Consider the following 26301-nt stretch of genomic DNA (forward strand, 5'->3'; position numbering starts at 1 on the left):
GAGGAAGGCCCAGGGGACAGTCTACGAGTATGGGGAAAAGGCAAGCCGGATGCTGGCGCATCAGCTTCGGAAGTGGGATGCAGCTAGGGAGATCGGGGGAGTTAAGGACAGGGGAGGGAACGTGGTGCGGAGTGGGGTTGGCGTCAATGGGGTCTTCAGGGACTTCTACGAGGAATTGTACCGATCCGAGCCCCCAAGGGGAGGGGGGGAGGGATAGGCTGTTTCCTGGACCAATTGAGGTTTCCAAAGGTGGAAGAGGGACTGGTGGCGGGACTGGGGGCCCCGATTGGGCTGGAGGAGCTGATCAAAGGGATAGGAAGCATGCAGGTGGGGAACGCACTGGGGCCGGACGGTTTCCCGGTCGAGTTCTATAAACAATATTTGGACATGTTGGGCCCGCTGTTAGTTAGGACCTTTAATGAGGCAAAGGAGGGGGGGCTTTACCCCCGACGATGTCCCGGGCACTGATCTCCTTGATCCTGAAGCGGGACAAGGATCCCCTGCAATGTGGGTCTTACAGACCGATTTCCTTGCTAAATGTAGGTGCTGGCGAAGGTCTTAGCCACGAGGATTGAGGATTGTGTGCGCAGATCATCCATGAAGACCAGACGGGGTTTGTGAAGGGGAGATAGTTGAACGCGAATGTGCGGAGGCTTTTGAACGTTATCATGATGCCGGCGAGGGAGGGGGAGGCGGAGATAGTGGTGGCGATGGACGCTGAGAAAGCCTTCGCTAGGGTAGAGTGGGGGTACCTGTGGGAGATGCTGAAGAGGTTCGGGTTTGGGGAGGGGTTTGTCAGGTGGGTTAGGCTGTTGTATCAGATCCCGATGGAGAGTGTGGCCACAAATAGGAGGTCCGAGTACTTTCGGTTGCACTGAGGGACGAGACAGGGGTGTCCCCTGTACCCCCTGCTCTTCGCACTGGTGATTGAACCCCTGGCTATGGCACTGAGAGAGTCGAGGAACTGGAGGGGGTTGGTGTGGTGTGGGGAGGAGCATAGGGTATCGCTTTATGTGGACGACCTGCTGCTGTATGTGGCGGACCCAGTGGGAGGAATGCCAGAGGTAATGAGGATCCTTAGGGAATTCGGGGACTTTTCAGGGTACAAGCTCAATATGGGGAAGAGCGAGCTGTTCGTAGTTCAGCTAGGGGACCAGGAGAGAGGGATTGGTGAGCTCCCACTAAAAAGGGCGGAGAGGAGCTTCAGGTATGTGGGGGTCCAGGTGGCCAGGAGCTGGGGGCCCTGCATAGGCTTAACTTTACAAGGCTGGTGGAGCAAATGGAGGAGGAGTTCAAGAGGTGGGCCACGTTGCCGCTGTCCTTGGCGGGTAGGGTGCAGTCAATCAAAATGACGGTGCTCCCAAGGTTTTTGTTCCTGTTCCAGTGCCTCCCCGTGTTTATCCCGAAGGCTTTTTACAGGCGGGTTAACAGGAGTATAATGGGGTTTGTGTTGGCGCGAGGGACTCCGAGGGTGAGAAGGGTGTTCCTGGAGCGGAGTAGAGATGGGGGGGGGGGGGGGGGCTGGCACTCTCTGTGGGTGCCCAACCTCTGTGGGTACTACTGGGCCGCCAATGCGACGATGGTGCGCAAGTGGGTGATGGAGGGGGAGGGGGCTGCATGGAAGAGGCTGGAGACGGCATCCTGTGTGGGTACGAGTCTGGGGGCGCTGGCAACGGCGCCACTGCCGCTCCCTCCAAGGAGGTATACCACGAGCCCGGTGGTGGTGGCGGCCCTCAAAATTTTGGGGCAGTGGAGGCGGCATAGGGGGGGGGGGGGAAGGTGGGGCCTTGGCGTGGACCCCATTACGGGGTAACCATCGGTTCGCCCCAGGAAGAACAGGTGGAGGGTTTTCGGGGTGGCACAGGGCAGGGATACGAAAGTTGGGGGACCTGTTTGTGGACGGGAAGTTCGCGAGCTTGGGTGAGCTGGAGGAGAAGTACGGGCTCCCCCTCGGGGAACACCTTCAGGTACTTACAGGTAAGGGCGTTTGCCAGACGGCAGGTGGTGGAATTCCCGCGGCTACTGCCCCACACAGTACAGGACAGGGTGCTATCGGGGGGGTGGGTGGGAGTGGGGAAGATCTTGGAAACTTACCAGGTGATGCAGGAGGAGGAGGAGGCCTCGGTGGTGGAGTCGAAAGGTAAGTGGGAGGAGGAGCTGTGAGAGGAGATCGAAGAGGGGACGTGAGCAGATGCCCTAGGGAGGGTGAATTCTTCCTCTTCGTGCGCGAGGCTCAGCCTCATACAGTTTAATGTTCTGCACAGGGCACACATGACCGGAACAAGGATGAGCAGGTTCTTTGGGGGCGAGGGCAGGTGTTAGGTGCTCAGGGAGCCCAGCAAATCACACCCATATGTTCTGGGCATGCCCAGCGCTGGAGGAATTTTGGAAGGGCGTAGCGAGGACGGTGTCGAGGGTGGTAGGATCCAGGGTCAGACCAGACTGGGGGCTCGCAATATTTGGGGTGGCAGAGGAGCCAGGAGTGCAGGAGGCGAGAGAGGCCGGAATTCTGGCCTTTGCGTCCCTGGTAGCCCGGCGAAGGATTCTCCTTCAATGGAAAGATGCGAGGCCCCCAAGCGTGGAATCCTGGATCAGCGATATGGCAGGGTTCATTAAATTGGAGGGGGTGAAATTCGCCTTGAGAGGGTCGGTTCTTTAGGCGGTGGCAGCCGTTCTTAGACTTTCTGGCAGAACGATAGACATTGGTCAATGGCAGCAGCAGCTCGGGGGGTGGGGTTTACTTTATTTTTGTTTATGTTATTTACACTGGAAGGGTCTGAGGGGGTGTACACACCTGTTGTGTTAAGTCGGGGTGTTAATGTTAATTTATTATTTAGGTACGGGGGGGGAGGGGTTTGGGGGGTTGCTTTTTTAGATTGTATTTTGTACTTAACCCTGTTGGGTTCTTTTTTCTTTCTCATTTTGTTATTGATATTTTATGAAAACCTTTCATAACAATTATTTTTAGAAAAAAAAAAGAGAATGCCCTGCCCAGAACAATGAAAGGAACAGAACACAAAATACAAATTAATTTTTAGTATATTTTTTAAAGGATATGGGTAAAGGAGAAGGAAATGCAACAAGTGTATATGTCCATCAGACATCTAATGCAGGAAGAATGAGCTAACGGGATCCCTTCTCTGCTGTCTCGACTCTTAAAGGTTGTACTATGAAAATGCTCCGATCACAAGGTCCAAGCTTTGTTTCTCTCTCCACAGATACTGACTGACCTTATGAGTATTTCCCGCATTCCTTCCCACTTTTATTTCCAGTTCATACTTAAGTTGGGCGGACAGATTTTAGTCGGGGCTGTTCTACAGACTGTGCAAATGGCCCTAGAGGCTCTGGGCCTGAATGTAAAGTTAACTGTTCAACCTAGAATTTAAAGCTAGTCTCCATAATGGCGACCATGAAACTATCATTGATTGTTGTATCTAGCCGGTTCACCTTTTGAGAAGCGAGTCTGACATTGTTATTTAGTCTAGTCTACTTGTGGCTCCAAGTCCACACTAATGTGGTTGGTTCTTAACTATTCTCTGTCAAAGATGGCAGCATTGTGTTAACACAGAACAAGTAATCCAGAAGCCTAGGCTAATCATTTGGCGATGGCTAATGGCTCAGACTAGTTCTGGCGACACAAGCATATAGTCCGTCAAAGCTTACACACAGATAAGGACAACCAGCATGATCCACTGAATCACATCCTTGGATGAGTTAGTAAGGGAAGAGAAAATGGAGAAAACCAATAGCAACTATTTTTCATGCTGTGTGAGCTGGCCTTAGTAGGTGCAGCAGCAGGTAATGAAAAGCAGTCACCAGACAACCCCTAACTTAGGGAGGAGACAACCAGCCAAGACTCTCATTCCTAAACATCATTCAGCACTCCCTGCACAAACATTCCACATCCGGAGAAGAAAAAAATCTGGCAAGGCTGAGGTCCCACACCATCCGGGTCAATCAGCCTCTTACCATCTAGGCTTGCCTATAAATACTGCCACTTTAATGGGGGACTCGAGGGTGAATGACAATCAGGCATTGATACGCTAGAATGGAGACAATGCCTTCTCTGTGGTGGGAGAAATTAAACTGAGAACATTTTGCAAGTAAACCGACTCAAACCATGAATTAGAAATGAAAACAGAAAGGTATAAAAATGTACAGGGTCGAAGGTAGCTTTGAATGTCCATGGGAATCAGAATTCTGTTATTTTTAAGAGACCCCCACTCAAGTTGGTCAAAAATTAGAAGTGAATTAAATATATCTTATGGAATTCGGATTCGTGAAATCCATGTGGGTTCCCTCTAAAATGTTATCCAATCAATGGAGTTCAGGATGCTCACATGGCTGAATCCCAAAGACATTTCTTCTGCCAATCATCATTTGTACAGGCTCAACCACATCCACAAGCACAGCTGTCACCTCTGCAGACTTTTAAACTTCTATAACACAGTGATTAGCACAGTTGCTTCACAGCTTCAGGGTCCCAGGTTCGATTCCCGGCTTGGGGCACTGTCAAAGAACAAAGAACAAAGAAATGTACAGCACAGGAACAGGCCCTTCGGCCCTCCAAGCCCGTGCCGACCATACTGCCCGACTAAACTACAATCTTCTACACTTCCTGGGTCCGTATCCTTCTAGTCCCATCCTATTCATATATTTGTCAAGATGCCCCTTAAATGTCCCTGCTTCCACTACCTCCTCCGGTAGCGAATTCCAGGTACCCACTACCCTCTGCGTAAAAAACTTGCCTCGTACATCTACTCTAAACCTTGCCCCTCTCACCTTAAACCTATGCCCCCTAGTAATTGACCCCTCTACCCTGGGGAAAAGCCTCTGACTATCCACTCTGTCTATGCCCCTCATAATTTTGTATACCTCTATCAGGTCGCCCCTCAACCTCCGTCGTTCCAGTGAGAACAAAAAACGAGTTTATTCAATCGCTCCTCATAGCTTATGCCCTCCATACCAGGCAACATTCTGGTAAATCTCTTCTGCACCCTCTCTAAAGCCTCCACATCCTTCTGGTAGTGTGGCGACCAGAATTGAACACTATACTCCAAGTGTGGCCTAACTAAGGTTCTATACAGCTGCAACATGACTTGCCAATTCTTATACTCAATGCCCCGGCCAATGAAGGCAAGCATGCCGTATGCCTTCTTGACTACCTTCTCCACCTGTGTTGCCCCTTTCAATGACCTGTGGACCTGTACTGCTAGATCTCTTTGACTTTCAATACTCTTGAGGGTTCTACCATTCACTGTATATTCCCTACCTGCATTAGGCCTTCCAAAATGCATTACCTCACATTTGTCCGGATTAAACTCCATCTGCCATCTCTCCGCCCAAGTCTCCAGACAATCTAAATCCTGCTGTATCCTCAGACAGTCCTCATCGCTAACCGCAATTCCACCAACCTTTGTGTCGTCTGCAAACTTACTAATCAGACCAGTTACATTTTCCTCCAAATCATTTATATATACTACAAACAGCAAAGGTCCCAGCACTGATCCCTGTGGAACACCACTGGTCACAGCCCTCCAATTAGAAAAGCATCCCTCCATTGCTACCCTCTGCCTTCTATGGCCTAGCCAGTTCTGTATCCACCTTGCCAGTTCACCCCTGATCCCGTGTGACTTCACCTTTTGTACTAGTCTACCATGAGGGACCTTGTCAAAGGCCTTACTGAAGTCCATATAGACAACATCTACTGCCCTACCTGCATCAATCATCTTAGTGACCTCCTCAAAAAACTCTATCAAGTTAGTGAGACACGACCTCCCCTTCACAAAACCGTGTTGCCTCTCACTAATACGTCCATTTGCTTCCAAATGGGAGTAGATCCTGTCTCTAAGAATTCTCTCCAGTAATTTCCCTACCACTGAAGTAAGGCTCACCGGCCTGTAGTTCCCGGGATTATCCTTGCTACCCTTCTTAAACAGAGGAACAACATTGGCTATGCTCCAGTCCTCCGGGACATCCCCTGAAGACAGCGAGGATCCAAAGATTTCTGTCAAGGCCTCAGCAATTTCCTCTCCAGCCTCCTTCAGTATTCTGGGGTAGATCCCATCAGGCCCTGGGGACTTATCTACCTTAATATTTTTTAAGACACCCAACACCTCGTCTTTTTGGATCACAATGTGACCCAGGCTATCTACACCCCCTTCTCCAGACTCAACATCTACCAATTCCTTCTCTTTGGTGAATGCTGATGCAAAGTATTCATTTAGCACCTCGCCCATTTCCTCTGGCTCCACACATAGATTCCCTTGCCTATCCTTCAGTGGGCCAACCCTTTCCCTGGCTACCCTCTTGCTTTTTATGTACGTGTAAAAAGCCTTGGGATTTTCCTTAACCCTATTTGCCAATGACTTTTCGTGACCCCTTCTAGCCCTCCTGACTCCTTGCTTAAGTTCCTTCCTACTTTCCTTATATGCCACACAGGCTTCGTCTGTTCCCAGCCTTTTAGCCCTGACAAATGCCTCCTTTTTCTTTTTGACGAGGCCTACAATATCACTCGTCATCCAAGGTTCCCGAAAATTGCCGTATTTATCTTTCTTCCTCACAGGAACATGCCGGTCCTGTATTCCTTTCAACTGACACTTGAAAGCCTCCCACATGTCAGATGTTGATTTGCCCTCAAACATCCGCCCCCAATCTATGTTCTTCAGTTCCCGCCTAATATTGTTATAATTAGCCTTCCCCCAATTTAGCACATTCATCCTCGGACCACTCTTATCCTTGTCCACCAGTACTTTAAAACTTACTGAATTGTGGTCACTGTTACCAAAATGCTCCCCTACTGAAACATCTACCACCTGGCCGGGCTCATTCCCCAATACCAGGTCCAGTACCGCCCCTTCCCTAGTTGGACTGTTTACATATTGTTTTAAGAAGCCCTCCTGGATGCTCCTTACAAACTCCGCCCCGTCTAAGCCCCTGGCACTAAGTGAGTCCCAGTCAATATTGGGGAAGTTGAAGTCTCCCATCACCACAACCCTGTTGTTTTTACTCTTTTCCAAAATCTGTCTACCTATCTGCTCCTCTATCTCCCGCTGGCTGTTGGGAGGCCTGTAGTATACCCCCAACATTGTGACTGCACCCTTCTTATTCCTGATCTCTACCCATATAGCCTCACTGCCCTCTGAGGTGTCCTCTCGCAGTGTAGCTGTGATATTCTCCCGAACAAGTAGCGCAACTCCACCTCCCCTTTTACATCCCCCTCTATCCCGCCTGAAACATCTAAATCCTGGAACGTTTAGCTGCCAATTCTGCCCTTCCCTCAACCAGGTCTCTGTAATGGCAACAACATCATAGTTCCAAGTAGTAATCCAAGCTCTAAGTTCATCTGCCTTACCCGTAATGCTCCTTGCATTAAAACATATGCACTTCAGGCCACCAGACCCGCTGTGTTCAGCAACTTCTCCCCGTCTGCTCTGCCTCAGAGCCACACTGTCCCTATTCCCTAGTTCTCCCTCAATGCTCTCACCTTCTGACCTATTGCTCCCGTGCCCACCCCCCTGCCATACTAGTTTAAACCCTCCCGTGTGACACTAGCAAACCTCGCGGCCAGGATATTTATGCCTCTCCGGTTTAGATGCAACCCGTCCTTCTTATTCAGGTCACATCTGCCCCGGAAGAGCTCCCAGTAGTCCAGATAATGGAAACCCTCCCTCCTACACCAGCTGTTTAGCCACGTGTTTATCTGCTCTATCTTCCTATTTCTAGCCTCACTGGCACGTGGCACAGGGAGTAATCCCGAGATTACAACCCTCGAGGTCCTGTCTTTTAACTTTCTGCCTAGCTCCCTGAACTCCTGCTGCAGGACCTCATGCCCCTTCCTGCCTATGTCGTTAGTACCAATATGTACAACGACCTCTGCCTGTTTGCCCTCCCCCTTCAGGATTCCCTCTACCCGTTCGGAGACATCCTGGACCCTGGCACCAGGGAGGCAACATACCATCCTGGAGTCTCTTTCACATCCACAGAAGCGCCTATCTGTGCCCCTGACTATAGAGTCCCCTATTACTATTACTCTTCTGCGCTTTGACCCTCCCTTCTGAACATCAGAGGGGATGTCTGTCTGTGCAGAGTCTGCCTGTTCACCTCGTGTCTGCGTGGGTTTTCTCCAGGTGCTCCGGTTTCCTCTCACAAGTCCAAAGATGTGCAGTTTAGGTGTATTGGCCATGCTAAATTGCCCTTAGTGTCCAAAAAAATGTTAGGTGGGGTTACTGGGATCGGGTGGAGGTGTGAGCTTAAGTAGAGTGCTCTTTCCAAGGGCCAGTGCAGACTCAAATGGGCCAAATGGCCTCCTTCTTATTGTAAATTCTACGATTCTATGAACATTTACTGTAGAGTACTTTCTCTCACTCCAACCCAGGTCCAGCCATGCACTTCTGGCATACCATTCAACTTAACCTAGGTTTCCACCATTTGCCACATTCTGATAAACTCAGGTCAGTTTACAAAGCTCACCCAACCCAAACACAAACAATTGTATGAACAGAGGTTAAAGGTACACCAAAGTTCACTAAAATTTGGGTACAAGTGCAATGAAAGGGTAATTACATAGAAAGTACAGCACAGAAACAGGTCACTGGGTATAACTGGTCCACATTGTGTTTATGCTCTATGTGAACCTCTTCGGCCTCCTCTTCAACTAATTCTTCTATCCTGCTCTCCCTCATTATAACTTCTCCCTAAATACATTTCTGCTCGTCACCTCAGCTATTTCACATGATACAGACCACATTCTAAGCACTCTTAAATTTTTTTATTGTTTGCAACACGCTTTACATTCGGATTTGGAAGGAGATAACATGTAGATGCAGGGTGTACCACAGGGGGATTAATGTTTAATGGTGGTCATATTAAAAGAATCAATGGCACTATTCAAAGAAGATTAGGGAGTCCTGGTCAACATTTCTTCCTCAACAAATAATACTGTAAAAGGGTTAGTTGAACATGAATTTCACTGCTATTTGTGTGATCTTCCTGCGTGCAAAGTGGCTGCTCCATAACAACAATGACTAGATGTTTTGTTGGTGTGAAGCCAACCCTGTGACACTCTTAGGATGTGAAAAGACTTGTGTAAATATAAATACTTCTTTAGTCAGCTAGGAGCCTCCAGCATCCATTTCCTGATGGTCACTGCACAAGACAGCCATTAACTTGACACCAATTAGCAGTCACACAGAGGAAAAAGAATGGCCGGTGTGGAAATGGGTCATTGAAGTGCTGTAGAGTATCTTCTTAGGTTGGGACAGTGATATATTCATTAAATGCGAATTGTGTGTACTTGAACATTGACACTGAGTGCATGAGAAAGAGAGAGTTCTATTGCCCCAAATTCCTTATCTTAAGAGGCAAAAAATTAAAACAACAGCCATTTAAAATTACACAAGTACTCACCATTTTAACTTCTCCAAGGTGACTTGCAAAGCCCGGGTCTTATTAGCATCATCAAAGGCAGCCTCGAAAAGCAATGACTTTGCCGTATTTGAACAATCAGCTGCAGTGATGACAGGTCGAGGGCTACACAACGCTTGCTGGATCATTATGTGCAAAGGAACTTGAGATTGGCGAGTCGGAAGGAGCTCAGGACAGTCATCAGATGAAGGATGAGGCTGTTGATCAGGTTCTTTTTCATGTTGCACACTAGCATGACAGAATGTCAATACAGGGGGAGTAACTCTGACTGGAGGTCTTGGCGGGAGGGACTGTCGAGGAGCGGGTTCTGGAGCAGAAGGTGGACGTGAAGGCAATGCTGGCGAAGACGTAGGTGCATGTGCTGATGTTGATACTTGCATTGGCAACTGCGGTCTCTCCTTGTTCTCACATGCATTCTGGATAGTGTTTGGCTCAGCCACAGGAGGGTTGAAGCTAATCCTCCTGTGAGACCCCGGTGGCGAATGCTTACCTGGCACAACCAGGCCAGGGGTCATGATGTGACTAAGTTCCGCTGAAACACAATTTTGCAAATTGAGTCAGCTTTCCGAAACTTGCCCGTTTTAAGAATTGTACCACTATTCATTGCTTAGTAACATAAACTTCAGCCCGATGCGATAAGGACATTGTGAGACCCCATTTGCTAAACGAATAGCAAGACACTAGTTTAGCGATGGTCAGCTGGACAGAATAAAATATCCTATGGCAGGCAGTTGTGGTCAATACATGAAAATATTAAATATGGCATTATGACTTGAGCACAAACCATGCTCAGTATAAGGTTGAACATTCGTTTCTTAAATCTTTTCCATTTAAGACTCTGCCTTGGAAGAACACAAGTTAACTTTTACTCAACCGCACCATCATGCCGCAGGTTGTTACATTAACATGGGAAATATATATATATATATATATATATAGACAAAAGATTTATGACATCAGAAGAGCAACAAATTAGTAATACTGCATCAGGATTTTTAGGCGTGAGTAATGCTGCTATATATGGACACAGGACAACAGGGGAAGGTCAAGTTCAAAAGCATTTGCTACTTATCAACCTTACTGTGTGCAGGCACTGAACAACGATTGTGATAAGCTATTTAATCCCTCAACTCTGTCAACCATTCAATTAGATCATGACTAACCCGTGTCTCAATTCCATTTACCTGCCTTTGTTCTACATCACTAGATACCTTTACCTGACAAAAACTTACCAATCTTAGTCTTGGAAGATTTAAATTGATCCCAAACATCCACAAGCTTCTTGAGAAGCGACTGCCAGATTTCAATGAACCATTGTGGGGAAAAGTGGTTTCATTTCTAAGTGGTCTAGGTCTAATTTTGAAGTTAAAACTCTCTTGTTCTGCATTCTCTCACCAAAGAAAATAATGGGGGGGGTTTTCTTGGCTGTTATCGTCGGCGAGATCATCCGGTCTCGTTGATGGCACACACTTGCCACGAGTGTCCCGGTATTCAATGCAAAATATCGACAGCGACAGGACCAGAAGATCCCACCGCCAGCCAACAATGCCAGCCTCTCGACGCCAGAAAATACATCGCGGGGTCACTCGGGAAATCCCCCCCCCCCCCCAAATGTCTTTATATGTACCCCATCAAATCCCTGAATCATTTTAAACAATTCAATCACTTTGTTGTTTAACTTTAAGTTTATGCACCTATTCTCATTCAACCCTTCAAGCTCCAATATTATTCTGGTGAACCTCTGCTATACATACATTATGGGGCAATTTAGCGTTCCAATCCATCTACACTGCACATCTTTTGGTTAAGATTGCTTTCCATTTCAAGGTCAAATTCTACCTGTTGTTTATTTTGTAAAGCATGCCATGCAGTGATACATAGAGACTTACCAAACAAAGGATTGCTATTCCGGTTGGGCTTTGGAGGTGGAATTGGGGGTTGCTTGGCAGGAGCAGTGATCGTAGTGGTGGTGGTATATGCAGCTGTGGCCAAAGTGTCAGTGGTATTGGTGGAACAGGAAGTGGGGAAACAGGAAATAATGGAAGAGATGTCCTTGGCAGTGTTCAAGTTGACTGCAGGATCTTTCACTTGCCCCTCGCCTGCTTCCAGAGTAGGAGCTGACAGTGGCCTTTTAGGAGGAAGTAAAGCTTGTTTCTGATCACGCATGGCTTCCATTCCTGACATTGGACGTCTATCCGCAGACTCTGCCAGAAAACAACATTTGCAGAAAACATGCATTAGACAGAGGAAGCACAAGATTGGGAAAGATGGCACGGTAGCCTATTGGTTAGCACAGTTGCTTCACAGCTCCAGGGTCCCAGGTTCGATTCCCGGTTGGATCACTGTCAGTGCGGAGTCTGCACGTTCTCCCCGTGTCTGCGTGGGTTTCCTCCGGTTTCCTCCCACAGTCCAAAGATGTGTGGGTTAGGTGGATTGGCCATGCTAAATTGCCCTTAGTGTCCCAAAAATATTAAGTGGGGGTTACGGGGATAGGGTAGATACGTGGGCTTAAGTGGCGTGCTTTTTGTAGGGGCCGGTGCAGACTCGATGGGCCGAATGGCCTCCTTCTGCTCTGTAAATTCTATGATTCTATGATAGGAGAGAACGACAAACACAATAAGCACTTGGGCATTGATTGACTCATAAAAACAGCAAGACCTCATTAAAAACTGGAAAACATATTTCTGGAGAAGTGCCACCCGGGGCTCTCCTCTCAACTCTCAAAATTACTAGACTGAGACAAAAAAAAGTAATTCACTAAACACTTATGTGGACAATGCCACTTTTTAAAAAGTGGTTATTTATTAGGCAGCAGAAAACACAGCACCACAGGCCCAGATGACCATAGTCTGCATGCGACTTTGGGGAAGTGCTGACTGGTAGTGATTTAACCTGAGGATCGCCACACCTCAAGCGACGGCCAAGATTGAGAAGACAGGCCTTCAGGGCAGCACAGTGGTGCAGTGGTTAGCACTGCTGCCTCATAGCGTTGAGGGCCCAGATTCGATCCCGGCCCCGGGTCACTGTCCGTGTGGAGTTTGCACATTCTCCCTATGTCTGCGCAGGTCTCATCCCCACAACCCAAAGACGTGCAAGGTAGATGGATTGACCACACTAAATTGCCCTTAATTGGAAAACAAAATGCTTAAAAAAAATGTTATAAAAAGAGAAGGCAGCCTTCACGAATAACCTCAGCAGGTACAGGAATTGAATCCGCGCTGCTGGTCTCGCTCTGCAACATGAACCAGCTGTCTAGCCAATTGAGCTAAACCAGCAGTATATACACTGTATTATACTGGATGAACATGCAGACTCCACACAGACAGTGACCCAAACCGGGAATCGAACTCGGGTCCCTGGGGCTGTGAAGCAACAGTTCTAACCACTGTGCCACTGTACCGTACTTAAAATACAATTTGCAATTCTATTGTATTTGGCTGTATTGAGGTTACTTGAATAAAAGTAACAGTGGATCAATCACTCAAATTCAAACATTTACAGCTTGAGGTCACAAAACTTGGAAAAGCACATCCGGGCAAGATAATGTAACCGGATCATGCAGCGGTGCGGAAATTAACTAGACTTTCATTTATTAAGTTTGAAACATTTGATTTTGAAATACTGCACGTCAGTGTCATTCATATTGTACAAGGGTGAAGCCAGCCTTTTCTTTTGGTAATCATTCTACACCTTATGCAAAATAGCGAAGATTGAATTAAAACAGGTTAAAACTGACTAAACAAATGGTTTGTGTTTTAATACCACAGTAAATGCCATCATCTTTGCTTTGATTTGTTGTTACCTTTAGTTTTTTGGGGTTCCTCGGTGGAGCTCTTCATTCTCCCCTCTATTTCCTGTGGAGTTTTTGAAAAACTCGATCTTTTTTCACCTCTGGCTACTGGTTCAGCCTTTGTTGAGGTAGACAATTTACCCACAGGAACTGTGTGCCCATTCTTTAGTGTACTGTTTTGGGCAGGTTTGCTGTTAATTTCCCCATCTGACGAATGGAAGAAAGAGAAGCTTGGTGAGTTTTTGGTAGAGAAACCATTTCCATTTGGCAGCAGGGTCAGTAACTAGGGAACATTGTTTATGGTAATTGGCAGAGGAACCAAAGAGAAAACGAGCAGAATTTTCTTTTCGCAGCAGATTACGATCTGGAATGCACTGGCAGAAAAGGCTGATGGAAGCAGATTCATTGGTAACTTTGGAAGAAAAATTGAACACATACTTGTTGTGTGCTTTGTTTTAACTCTTTCAGGATGGTGAAGGCTGTAGTACTAACAAAGAACAGCAAGCCGTGTTTAATAAACAAAAGTAATTTATTACACTACACTGAATTAGATTCAAACATATTACTAAGGAATTAGTTAAGGAAAGGTTACACTACACATCTACACCATTAACTATACTATTAGTTCAACTATCTCACAGCTACTCTGTCTTGCTCTCTATCTATCTGCATCAATCCCCATCTATCTCCCAGAAGTCAAGGAGGCATGTGATATTTATATGGTTGCTCTATAGCACCATATAGTGACTAGAGTAGTAACATCACATAAACCCTTTATGTGCTTTACAATATCCTCACATTATGACAATACTCAAGGAGAGATTTGCCGGGCTTTGGGCAAAGTGAGGCGTGATTAGACAACTCTTTCAATGGGCCAGCACAAACATAATGGTCTGAATGGCCTTCCTTCTGCACCCTTTAATGATTCTATAAAGGCAGTCAAGTGCCACTGCTTAACACCAGCTCACTCTGCAAGCTAGTAATACAAAGTGAGGCTTGGGATACATAAGAAAAAGGTCTTGTAACCAACCTGTTCTCTCAAAGTATAAATCAGTTACTGTTCAAGCAGTCACTGCGCTCACAGTATGACAAGAATTTCTGTGTAGTATCAACTCTCATCAAATAGACATAGACATAAGATTATTTGTTTATGCCCTCTCAACCGCTCCTTTCCTTGCGTTACTTTTTGCAATCTTTCTTTGCCTCTTTCCATTGCTATCCGTTTGGTAGATTACTTGAAAATTATTTGGACTCTTTTCCACATCCAAAAAGGCATGGGTCAATTAATTCTCCTCGGCTTTAACAGTGGAGGAACTGGTGTTGCAAAAGGGATCTGATAAGCAACTAACTCCTCAAAATGGTCACCCAGTCGAGACAGCCTGCATTTCATCACTGGTGCACCCGGTTGATACCCTAAAGCATAAACATGCATCGAAGGTTGTCAACTCTAGCTGCACATACTAGTGGGGCTGTTACCACATGACTATCCTGCCCCCAACTGCCCCACCCTCATGCTCCCACCACTGATCGTCCAACACGTTGACCTGTAGTGGTCCACTTCCTTATGGCCAAACGGAAAATGTACAGACTTCTAATTACATTGATTGGATTATTATTGACTGGTCAGTCAAACACTCTTCTCCATCTCTAAAATGTATAACGAGTAAAGCAATGGCGAAAAGATAATTTTCCTTTTAACAGTCCCCATGATCTTACTCCAGTGTTACAAAAGCAGTCACCAGGAGATCTATCTTTAAATGCCCAGAGGCTCCAAGACACTTCTAGAGACCTGACAAATCATAACTGCATCAGGGAGTAATGCATTAAATAATTACAAATTTGCAAGCTGAGAACAAATATTCTTTGCAGCAAACCTAATTGCATTTCGTTTATGGGGAGGGTGGAGGGGAAGATGGGGGCATTTACCCCTCTCCAGCTTATCTTCTCCCTTTCATTTATCTGCAGGATATTCATCAAACTGCTGAGTCACCTCCTCTTTCCCTTGCTCTGAACCATCTTCAGCTGGTCATTACAAATTCTATGTCAACAGAATACAATTATCACTTGCAATTATCTAGCTCTTTTAAACATAGCAAATACCCCAAAATACATCACTGAGGTATGATTAAAAGAAAAACCAAAATTAACAATTGGAAAGAGTAAAGATATCTTTCTGCCATTGTACAGATCCTTGGTGAGACCTCACCTGGAGTACTGTGTACAGTTTGTTCCCCTTATCCAAGGGGTCACCTTATCTTAGGAAGATATTCTTGCATAGAGAGAATTCAACGGAGGTTCACCCCTGGGATGGTGAGATTGTTTTAGGAGGAGAGTATGGGAATGTATTGTTGGATTTTGAAGACTGAGGGGTGACCTCATTTAAACTTATAAAATTCTTACAGGGCATGACAGAGTGGATGTAGATAAAATGTTTCCCTGGGAGATGAATCTAAAACCAGGAGACATAATCTCAAGGCAAGGCATAAGCCATTTAAGACTGAGATGAGGAAGAATTTCTTCACTCAGAATCATAGAATCCCTATAGTGTAGGAGGGCCATCAAGCATGCACAGACCTTCTGAAAGAGCACCTATCTAGACCCACTCCCCCACCCTATCATGCCTGTAACCCCATAACCCCACCTAACCATTGGACACTATGGGATAATTTTCAATGGCCAATCCACCTATCCTGTACACCTTTAGACTGTGGAAGGAACCTGGAGCACCGCAAGGAAACCCACGCAGACACAGGGAGAATGTGCAAACTCCACACAGACAGTCGGCCAAGGTTGGAATTGAGCTCGGGTCCCTGGCGCTGTGAGGCAGCAGTGCTAACCACTGTTAGGGTGGTGAATCTTTGGAATTCTCAACCTTAGAAGGTTGTCACACCTATTAGTGAGCATGTTCAAAACAGAAATTGATAGATTTCTGGAGACTAATGACAGCAAGGGATATGGAGATAGCGCAGGAAAGTGGTGCGGAAGTAGATGATCACCTATGATCTAATTGAATGACGGAACAAGCTCGATGGGTTGAACGGCACACTGTTGTTCCTATACTCCTAGAATATCTTTCAGCACAGAAATCCCTGTTAGCCCGTGTTATCTACTTTGTCCCATCTTTCTACTGCATTTCTTATTTTCATTTTCAAATATTTATTTCCTTTCTAAAATCTGTTCTGGATTTTGCTCCCACCACTATCTCCGGCTGGAAAATTTATCTGCTAGAAACTGTGAAGAAATTTCCCTAAATTCTTCATTATTTTAAGGATCTTCATTTTATGCTTTTAAGTCACTGAATCTCCAACCTGTGGAAATCTCAATAAAAACTTTGATTACTCTGACTAGTGAACCCTGATCATGTACCAGTTCCAAGTGTAACTCTATTTTTCCACCTCCCCTAAAACTTCCTAATTTGTACTGCAGCAACTCACTTCTGAGACAGTACTTCCCAAAGCTAATGACCTCCACCATCTAGAAGAGCAAGGGCAGCAGGTACATAGGAACACCATCACCTCAAGTTGCACCATTGTGATCTGGGACAAATATTGCCGCTGCTCCATTTTCACTAGGTCAAATCCCTCAACCTCCAGAGCCCTGTGGGGAGCATCATCACCACGTGGAGTGCAGCAGCTCTAAGGTGGTTCGTCAACACCTTCTCAGGGCAACTAGGGATGGACAATAAATGCTGGTCTTACCAGTGGACACTCAAATCCAGAGAATCAATATTTTTTTTTTTAAACTTTAAACCCATGCCTGTTTGTCAGCATATTAGAAGAGGGAACAACTTTAATCATTGACAGAAGAGACTGCTGGCATTAAACCAATCAGATCATTTTAACAATTGGAAACGCAGCTCATCAGAAAGAGATATATTGCAGAGTAGCACTGAATACAAACTTGAGGAAGAAAATAATTAAAAGCTGTTGGCTTCCAAATCCAATTACACATGTTTATAGAATCGTATAGCCCAGGTGCTGGTTCCTTGATTTATCCAGCTGAAGTACATGTCCAATTTCCTTTTAGGAGTACTTTTGAAACAGTGCCGAGGTCCCAGGTTCAATCCCGACTCGGAGTCACTGTCCGTGTGGAGTTTGCACATTCTCCCAGTGTTTGCATGGGTTTCGCCCCCACAATCCAAAGATATGCAGGGCAGGTGGATTGGCCACGCTAAATTGCACCTTAATTGGAAAAAAAATAATTGGGTATTCTAAATTTATAAAGAAAAAAGTAGTACTTTTGAAACTCTTTAACTGACCTTTCAGGCAATGCTTTCCAGGTCATCATACCGTGCTGCGAAAAAACAAAATTCTCATCTCCCCTCTGGCTCATTTACCAATTACCTTCACTCTTGTTATCTATTACTGGCCCTCCAGCCAGTGCAATCAGTTTCTCCTCTTTCCCCGGTCAAAACACTTTGCTGTTCCTTCACTGTCCTTGGGTCAAAATCCTGGAACTCCCTCCCTAACAGCATTTTGGGTGGACCTACAGCTCAAGGGCTGCAACGGTTCAAGAAGGCAGCTAATGACCACCTTCCCAAGGGCAATTGGATTTGGACAATAAATGATGGCCTGTGATAACACTCACAACCCTGCAATTAAACAAAAAACTTACTTGTGTTTGCCTCAAAAATGCTACATATAACAATTGCTAAAAATGCATCAAGTAAAACCTTAATTTCCTCAAAAGAAACTTCTAGGGCATGCCAGACTGTTGTCCTGTTGTATTTTGTGAAGGTTTACTTGTTCAAAATTTTATTTGGCAACACTTTCTTTTATAAAATAAAGGTGGATAATCCCTGCTGTGGATACATTAGCCAGTTTTACTTGACAACAGCTTCATACAATAAAATATATGAATAAACACCCCAAGTCACTTCATAAGACAATTAGTGGATGGTAGGAGAGTCCACTAATTGGCCCCCCAAGTTGTTTAAGCACTACAGTTGCCAAAGCCATGATGATGTCTGCTATGTTTAATGATTGCAAGATGGGGGAATTTTGCTGTTAGTGTATGCATTGCATCAAAATGTCCAAATTCATGAGGCTTCTGGGCAAGAAAATAAAGTTCTCATTTGCAGAAGGGTTGCTAATCGGACGACATCAATTTAAGGTGATTCACTAAAGAAACAATGGTAATATAAAGAACCTTTTTTTAAAAAAGCAGCGAGTGGTTAGGACCTGGAATGCATTGCCTGAGAGTACATGTGGTAGAGGCAGAATCAACCATGTGTATCAAAAGGGAAATGGATAGGGCAGCAAGATGGCGCAGTAGTAGCACTGCAGTCTCACGGCGCCAAGGTCCCAGGTTCAATCCCGGCTCTGGGTCACTGTCCGTGTGGAGTTTGCACATTCTCCCCGTGTTTGCGTGGGTTTCGCCCCCACAGCCCAAAGATGTGCAAGGTAGGTGGATTGAACACGCTAAATTGCCTCTTAATTGGAGAAAATGAATTGGGTACTCTAAATTTATTTTTAAAAAGGGAAATGGATTAAACACCTGAAGAGACAAAATTGCAGGGCCAATCACGTCCAGGACAGTTCTTTGAATTAGCTATCTAATTAGTCCATTATGTATCTATACAAATATTTCCTTTTCAATATTATAGCTACTTTTTTTGACGGTTACAATTGAATCTGCTGCCACTATCCTCACGCAATACATTTCAGATTATAATATCACACAGAATTTACAGTACAGAAACGGGCCATTCAGCCCAACTGATTGAACATTTATGCTTCACACAAACCTCCCCTGCCCTACTTCATTGAACCCCATCAACATAGCTTTCTATTCAAGCTTTCTATTCAACCCTCCTTCATGTCCTAATCTAGTTTTCTCTTTAATGCATCTGTGCTATTTGCCTCAAACACTCTATGTTGCAGCAATTTTCATACTCTAACCCCTCACTGGATAAAGAAGTTCCTCCTGAATTCCTTACAAGCCAAGTTGACACTGCATGGGATATGTCACAGGGGAACATGCCACACCAAGTCACTTGCTCTATCTATATTTAACTTTGCTTACCAGCTGATCTGCAGCAATCAGAGTTGCAGCTGCGAGGTGTGAAAGCCTCAGCAGGTTTGTTGAAGGAACTGCTACTACTGTTGTCACCAGGCTTCAGTTTATTAACATTGCTACACTATAGGCACTTACATTTCAATTTAAAAAAAAAAATCATACTACCCTGAAAGTGGCTTTCATTTAGTGCCTCAATTTGTGACAGACTTATAACCTGGTGACAGTACTTCAACCTGGTGCTGTACAGATCCAAATGTTTTCTCCAGAAATAAGCTGGATACTTTTCACAGATAAAGTGCAACTGTATGAAAGTTGCACAATTCTACAGTTATGCCTTAATGAAATCCTGGTGACAATATACATTGCTATAATGACCTATACACCTAGAATATCTTTCAGCACAGAAATCCCTGTTGGCCTGTGTTATCCACTTCCTAACTTGTACTGCAGCAACTCAACTTCTTAGACAGTACTTCCCAAAGCTAATGGCCTCTAGCCATCTAAGATGGCCACCTGCAAAGGACCAAGGGAATTATGGCCAACCCAGGACTCACACATAGGCTGCGTATCTGTCTATCGAAACCACAGGTAATCAGACCTGATCAAAACCACCGCTCGTTTGTATTTTAATTGCCCATTTTCCCAGGACAATAGAACTCCAATCAAGCAACCGGTACAGCCACAGACTGATCGGAGCCACTCCCCTTACTCAGAGAGCCCAACTGCCAAGGTCAATGGCCGCTAAGGACCCACTCCTTTATTGGCCGAAATCGAAGGCAGTGATCAGAGCCCTGTCAAACTATTTGGTCCAAGTTAAGGACCACCGCAAAGAGCGCAAAATCCCAGAGGGATAAAAGAGGACACAGCCATGTGTTCTGTCTCTTTTGGATCCGGCCTGTGCCAGCCCAATTGCAGCAGGAACAGCCAGCTAAGTTCAAGACCAACGATCGCTACCTGATGGATAAGCCTAGCAGCGACAGAGCCACTTTCTTCGAACCAGCCAAGTGAAATCCAGATAAAGGCCTTATCCATTTGCACAGTGCCGGTCACCTTAAGTTAAGTATAGGTTATTGTAGCTGATAGAGGTAGTTTAAGTCATAGTAGATCATGGGCACGATTCTCCGCTCCAGCGCCGGTTTGGAGAATCGCCTGGCATGCCATTTTTCCCCCGTGACGCCGGTCCGACGCCCTCCCCCGATGCACCCAAGCGGCGGGAAACCCGTCGAGTTCTACGCGGCGCAGGCCGGAGAATTGCCCGGGACATCCAAAATGGCGACACTGTTCACGGCGGCGTGAGCACTTAGTCACGGGAGCGGAGAATCGCGCCCATTGTGTTTGCATGTTTTTTTTAAAATAAATATTTTATTGAAAATTTTTGGTCAACCAACACAGTACATTGTGCATCCTTTACACAATATTATAACAACACAAATAACAATGACCTATTTTATAAACAAAAAAAAAAGAATAAGTAATAAATAACAAAAATGAAAACTAACCCTAATTGGCAACTGCCTTATCCCAAGTAACACTCTCCAAAAATATAATTTTACAGTCCAATATATAATTATCTGTAGTAACGACCTATACATATTATACAGTATATATTAACAACCCTGAGAGTCCTTCTGGTTCCTCCTCCCCCCCCCCTCCCCCCCCCCCCCCCCCCGATCCTGGGCTGCTGCTGCTGCCTTCTTTTTTCCATTCCATCTATCTTTCTGCGAGGTATTCGACGAACGGTTGCCACCGCCTGGTGAACCCTTGAGCCGACCCCCTTAGAACAAACTTAATCCGCTCTAGCTTTATAAACCCTGCCATGTCATTTATCCAGGTCTCCACCCCCGGGGGCTTGGCTTCTTTCCACATTAACAATATCCTGCGCCGGGCTACTAGGGACACAAAGGCCAAAACATCGGCCTCTCTCGCCTCCTGCACTCCCGGCTCTTGTGCAACCCCAAATATAGCCAACCCCCAGCTTGGTTCGACCCGGACCCCCACTACTTTTGAAAGCACCTTTGTCACCCCCATCCAAAACCCCTGTAGTGCCGGGCATGACCAAAACATATGGGTATGATTCGCTGGGCTTCTCGAGCACCTCGCACACCTATCCTCCACCCCAAAAAATTTACTGAGCCGTGCTCCAGTCATATGCGCCCTGTGTAATACCTTAAACTGAATCAGGCTTAGCCTGGCACACGAGGACGACGAGTTTACCCTGCTTAGGGCATCTGCCCACAGCTCCTCCTCATCTCCTCCCCCAGCTCTTCTTCCCATTTCCCTTTTAGTTCTTCTACCATAGTCTCCACTTCGTCCCTCATTTCCCTATATATATCTGACACCTTACCATCCCCCACCCATGTCTTTGAGATCACTCTGTCCTGCACCTCTTGTGTCGGGAGCTGCGGGAATTCCCTCACTTGTTGCCTCGCAAAAGCCCTCAGTTGCATATACCTGAATGCATTCCCTTGGGGCAACCCATATTTCTCGGTCAGCGCTCCCAGACTCGCGAACTTCCCATCCACAAACAGATCTTTCAGTTGCGTTATTCCTGCTCTTTGTCACATTCCATATCCCCCATCCATTCCCCCCGGGGCAAACCTATGGTTGTTTCTTATCGGGGACCCCCCCCAAGGCTCCAGTCTTTCCCCTATGCCGTCTCCACTGTCCCCAAATCTTCAGTGTAGCCACCACCACCGGGCTTGTGGTGTAGTTCCTCGGTGAGAACGGCAATGGGGCTGTCACCATAGCCTGTAGGCTAGTCCCCCTACAGGACGCCCTCTCTAATCTCTTCCACGCCGCTCCCTCCTCCTCTCCCATCCACTTACTCACCATTGAAATATTAGCGGCCCAATAATACTCACTTAGGCTCGGTAGTGCCAGCCCCCCCCTATCCCTGCTACGCTGTAAGAATCCCTTCCTCACTCTCGGGGTCTTCCCGGCCCACACAAAACCCATGATGCTCTTTTCAATCCTTTTAAAAAAAGCCTTCGTGATCACCACCGGGAGGCACTGAAACACAAAGAGGAATCTCGGGAGGACCACCATCTTAACCGCCTGCACCCTCCCTGCCAGTGACAGGGATACCATACCCCATCCCTTGAAATCCTCCTCCATTTGTTCCACCAACCGCGTTAAATTTAACCGATGCAATGTGCCCCAATTCTTGGCTATCTGGATCCCCAGGTAACGAAAGTCCCTTGTTACCTTCCTCAACGGTAGGGCCTCTATTTCTCTACTCTGCTCCCCTGGATGCACCACAAACAACTCACTTTTCCCCATGTTCAATTTATATCCTGAAAAATCCCCAAACTCCCCAAGTATCCGCATTATTTCTGGCATCCCCTCCGCCGGGTCTGCCACGTATAGTAGCAAATCGTCCGCATACAAAGATACCCGGTGTTCTTCTCCTCCGCTAAGTACACCCCTCCACTTCTTGGAACCCCTCAACGCTATCGCCAGGGGCTCAATCGCCAGTGCAAACAATAATGGGGACAGAGGGCATCCCTGCCTTGTCCCTCTATGGAGCCGAAAATATGCAGATCCCCGTCCATTCGTGACCACGCTCGCCATCGGGGCCCTATACAACAGCTGCACCCATCTAACATACCCCTCTCCAAAACCAAATCTCCTCAACACCTCCCACAAATAATCCCACTCCACTCTATCAAATGCTTTCTCGGCATCCATCGCCACTACTAATCTCCGTTTCCCCCTCTGGTGGGGCCATCATCATTCCCCCTAACAGCCTCCGTATATTCGTGTTCAGCTGTCTCCCCTTCACAAACCCAGTTTGGTCCTCGTGGACCACCCCCGGGACACATTCCTCTATTCTCATTGCCATTACCTTGGCCAGGATCTTGGCATCTACATTTAGGAGGGAAATAGGTCTATAAGACCCGCATTGTAGCGGGTCCTTTTCCTTCTTTAAGAGAAGCGATATCGTTGTCCCCTTTCCTTTGCCTCATTAAAGGTCCTTGTCAATACCGGGGCGAGCAAGTCCACATATTTTCTATAGAATTCGACTGGGAATCCATCCGGTACTGGGGCCTTTCCCGCCTGCATGCTCCTAATTCCTTTCACCACTTCTTCTACCTCGATCTGTGCTCCCAGTCCCACCCTTTCCTGCTCTTCCACCTTGGGAAATTCCAGCCGATCCAAAAAGCCCATCATTCTCTCCCTCCCATCCGGGGGTTGCGCTTCATATAATTTTTTATAAAATGTCTTGAACACTCCATTCACTCTCTCCGCTCCCCGCTCCATCTCTCCTTCCTCATCCCTCACTCCCCCTATTTCCCTCGCTGCTCCCCTTTTCCTCAATTGGTGTGCCAGCAACCTGCTCGCCTTCTCCCCATATTCGTACTGTACACCCTATGCCTTCCTCCATTGTGCCTCTGCAGTGCCCGTAGTCAGCAAGTCAAATTCTACATGCAGCCTTTGCCTTTCCCTGTACAGTCCCTCCTCCGGTGCTTCCGCATATTGTCTGTCCACCCTCAAAAGTTCTTGCAGCAACCGCTCCCGTTCCTTACTCTCCTGCTTCTCTTTATGTGCCCTTATTGATATCAGCTCCCCTCTAACCACCGCCTTCAACGCCTCCCAGACCACTCCCACCTGGACCTCCCCATTATCATTGAGTTCCAAGTACTTTTCAATGCACCCCCTCACCCTTAGACACACCCCCTCATCTGCCATTAGTCCCATGTCCATTCTCCAGGGTGGGCGCCCTCCTGTTTCCTCCCCTATCTCCAAGTCTACCCAGTGTGGAGCGTGATCCGAAATGGCTATAGCCGTATACTCCGTTCCCCTCACCTTCGGGATCAACGCCCTTCCCAGCACAAAAAAGTCTATTCGCGAGTAGACTTTATGGACATAGGAGAAAAACGAGAACTCCTTACTCCTCGGTCTGCTAAATCTCCACGGGTCCACACCTCCCATCTGCTCCATAAAATCTTTAAGTACCTTGGCTGCTGCCGGCCTCCTTCCAGTCCTGGACTTCGACCTATCCAGCCCTGGTTCCAACACCGTATTAAAATCTCCCCCCATTATCAGCTTTCCCATCTCTAGGTCGGGAATGCGTCCTAGCATCCGCCTCATAAAATTGGCATCATCCCAGTTCGGGGCATATACGTTTACCAAAACCACCGTCTCCCCCTGTAGTTTGCCACTCACCATCACGTATCTGCCCCCGTTATCCGCCACTATAGTCTTTGCCTCGAACATTACCCGCTTCCCCACTAATATAGCCGCCCCCCTGTTTTTCGCATCTAGCCCCGAATGGAACATCTGCCCCACCCATCCTTTGCGAAGCCTAACCTGGTCTATCAGTTTCAGGTGCGTTTCCTGTAACATAACCACATCTGCCTTAAGTTTCTTAAGGTGTGCGAGTACCCGTGCCCTCTTTATCGGCCCGTTCAGCCCTCTCACGTTCCACGTGATCAGCCGGGTTGGGGGGCTTCCTACCCCCCCCCCCCCCCTTGTCGATTAGCCATCCCCTTTTTCCAGCTCCTCACCCGGTTCCCACGCAGCTGTATCTCCCCCAGGCGGCGCCCCCCCGCCCATCCCCTCCCATACCAGCTCCCCCCTCTCCCCAGCAGCAGCAACCCAGTAATTCCCCCCTCCCCCCCCCCCTGCTAGATCCCCCGCTAGCGTAATTACTCCCCCCATGTTGCTCCCAGAAGTCAGCAAACTCTGGCCACCCTCGGCTTCCCCCCGTGACCTCGGCTCGCACCGTGCGACGCCCCCTCCTTCCTGCTTCTCTATTCCCGCCATGATTATCATAGCGTGGGAACCAAGCCCACGCTTTTCCCTTGGCCCCGCCCCCAATGGCCAACACCCCATCTCCTCCACCTCCCCCCATCACCACCTGTGGAAGAGAGAAAAGTTACCACATCGCAGGATTAGTACATAAAACTCCTCTTTCCCCCCTTTTTAACCCCCCTCTTCGCCCCCCACATTCACCCCACCACTTTGTTCAAACGTTCTTTTTAATAACCCGCTCATTCCAGTTTTTCTTCCACAATAAAAGTCCACGCTTCATCCGCCGTCTCAAAGTAGTGGTGCCTCCCTCGATATGTGACCCACAGTCTTGCCGGTTGCAGCATTCCAAATTTTATCTTCTTTTTATGAAGCACCGCCTTGGCCCGATTAAAGCTCGTCCTCCTTCTCGCCACCTCCGCACTCCAGTCTTGATAAACGCGGATCACCGCATTCTCCCATTTACTGCTCCGAGTTTTCTTTGCCCATCTAAGGACCATTTCTCTATCCTTAAAACGGAGGAATCTCACCACTATGGCTCTGGGAATTTCTCCTGCTCTCGGTCCTCGCGCCATCACTCGGTATGCTCCCTCCACCTCCAACGGACCCGCCGGGGCCTCCGCTCCCATTAACGAGTGCAGCATCGTGCTCACATATGCCCCGACGTCCGCTCCCTCCGCACCTTCAGGAAGACCAAGAATCCTCAGGTTGTTCCTCCTTGCGTTGTTCTCCAGTGCCTCCAACCTTTCCACACATCGTTTCTGATGTGCCTCATGCGTCTCCGTCTTCACCACCAGGCCCTGTATGTCGTCCTCATTCTCGGCTGCCTTTGCCTTCACGACCCGAAGCTCCCGCTCCTGGGTCTTTTGTTCCTCCTTTAGCCCTTCGATCGCCTGTAGTATCGGGGCCAACAGCTCTGTCTTCATTTCCTTTTTGAGCTCTTCCACACAGCATTTCAAGAACTCTTGTTGTTCAGGGCCCCATGTTAAACTGCCACCTTCCGACGCCATCTTGGTTTTTGCTTGCCTTCCTTGCCGCTGTTCTAAAGGATCCACTGCAATCCGGCCACTTTCTCCTCCTTTTTTCATCCGTATCCAGGGGGGATTCCCTTCTGGTTTACCGCACAGTGTTTTTAGCCGTCAAAATTGCCGTTGGGGCTCCTATCAAGAGCCCAAAAGTCCGTTTCACCGGGAGCTGCCGAAACGTGCGACTTAGCTGGTCATCGCCGCACCCGGAAGTCCGCTTGTGTTTGCATGTTGAGATAACTCGTGTATGTAAATAAACCATCTTTTGAACTAGCTAACTGGTTGTGTGAT

General features: G+C 47.1%; 1 protein-coding gene across 9 annotated transcripts in view; it reads right to left on the minus strand.

Moving 5' to 3' along the window:
- Positions 1–26301, minus strand: part of LOC140415638 (phosphatase and actin regulator 4-like) — a 372692-nt gene that overhangs the window by 20231 nt on the left and 326160 nt on the right. For 8 of the 9 annotated variants that reach the window (XM_072501076.1, XM_072501075.1, XM_072501074.1 and 5 more), the window contains 3 exons: positions 13229–13423; positions 11316–11630; positions 9409–9958 (listed from right to left, as the gene is read on the minus strand). In XM_072501076.1, coding sequence (XP_072357177.1) covers positions 9409–9958; positions 11316–11630; positions 13229–13423 — 1060 coding nt within the window. The remainder of the gene's footprint in view (positions 1–9408; positions 9959–11315; positions 11631–13228; positions 13424–26301) is intronic. The other variant, XM_072501079.1, reaches the window with a different exon arrangement.

This window comes from Scyliorhinus torazame, chromosome 1, assembly GCF_047496885.1.
Source record: "Scyliorhinus torazame isolate Kashiwa2021f chromosome 1, sScyTor2.1, whole genome shotgun sequence".
Lineage (NCBI taxonomy): Eukaryota > Metazoa > Chordata > Chondrichthyes > Carcharhiniformes > Scyliorhinidae > Scyliorhinus > Scyliorhinus torazame.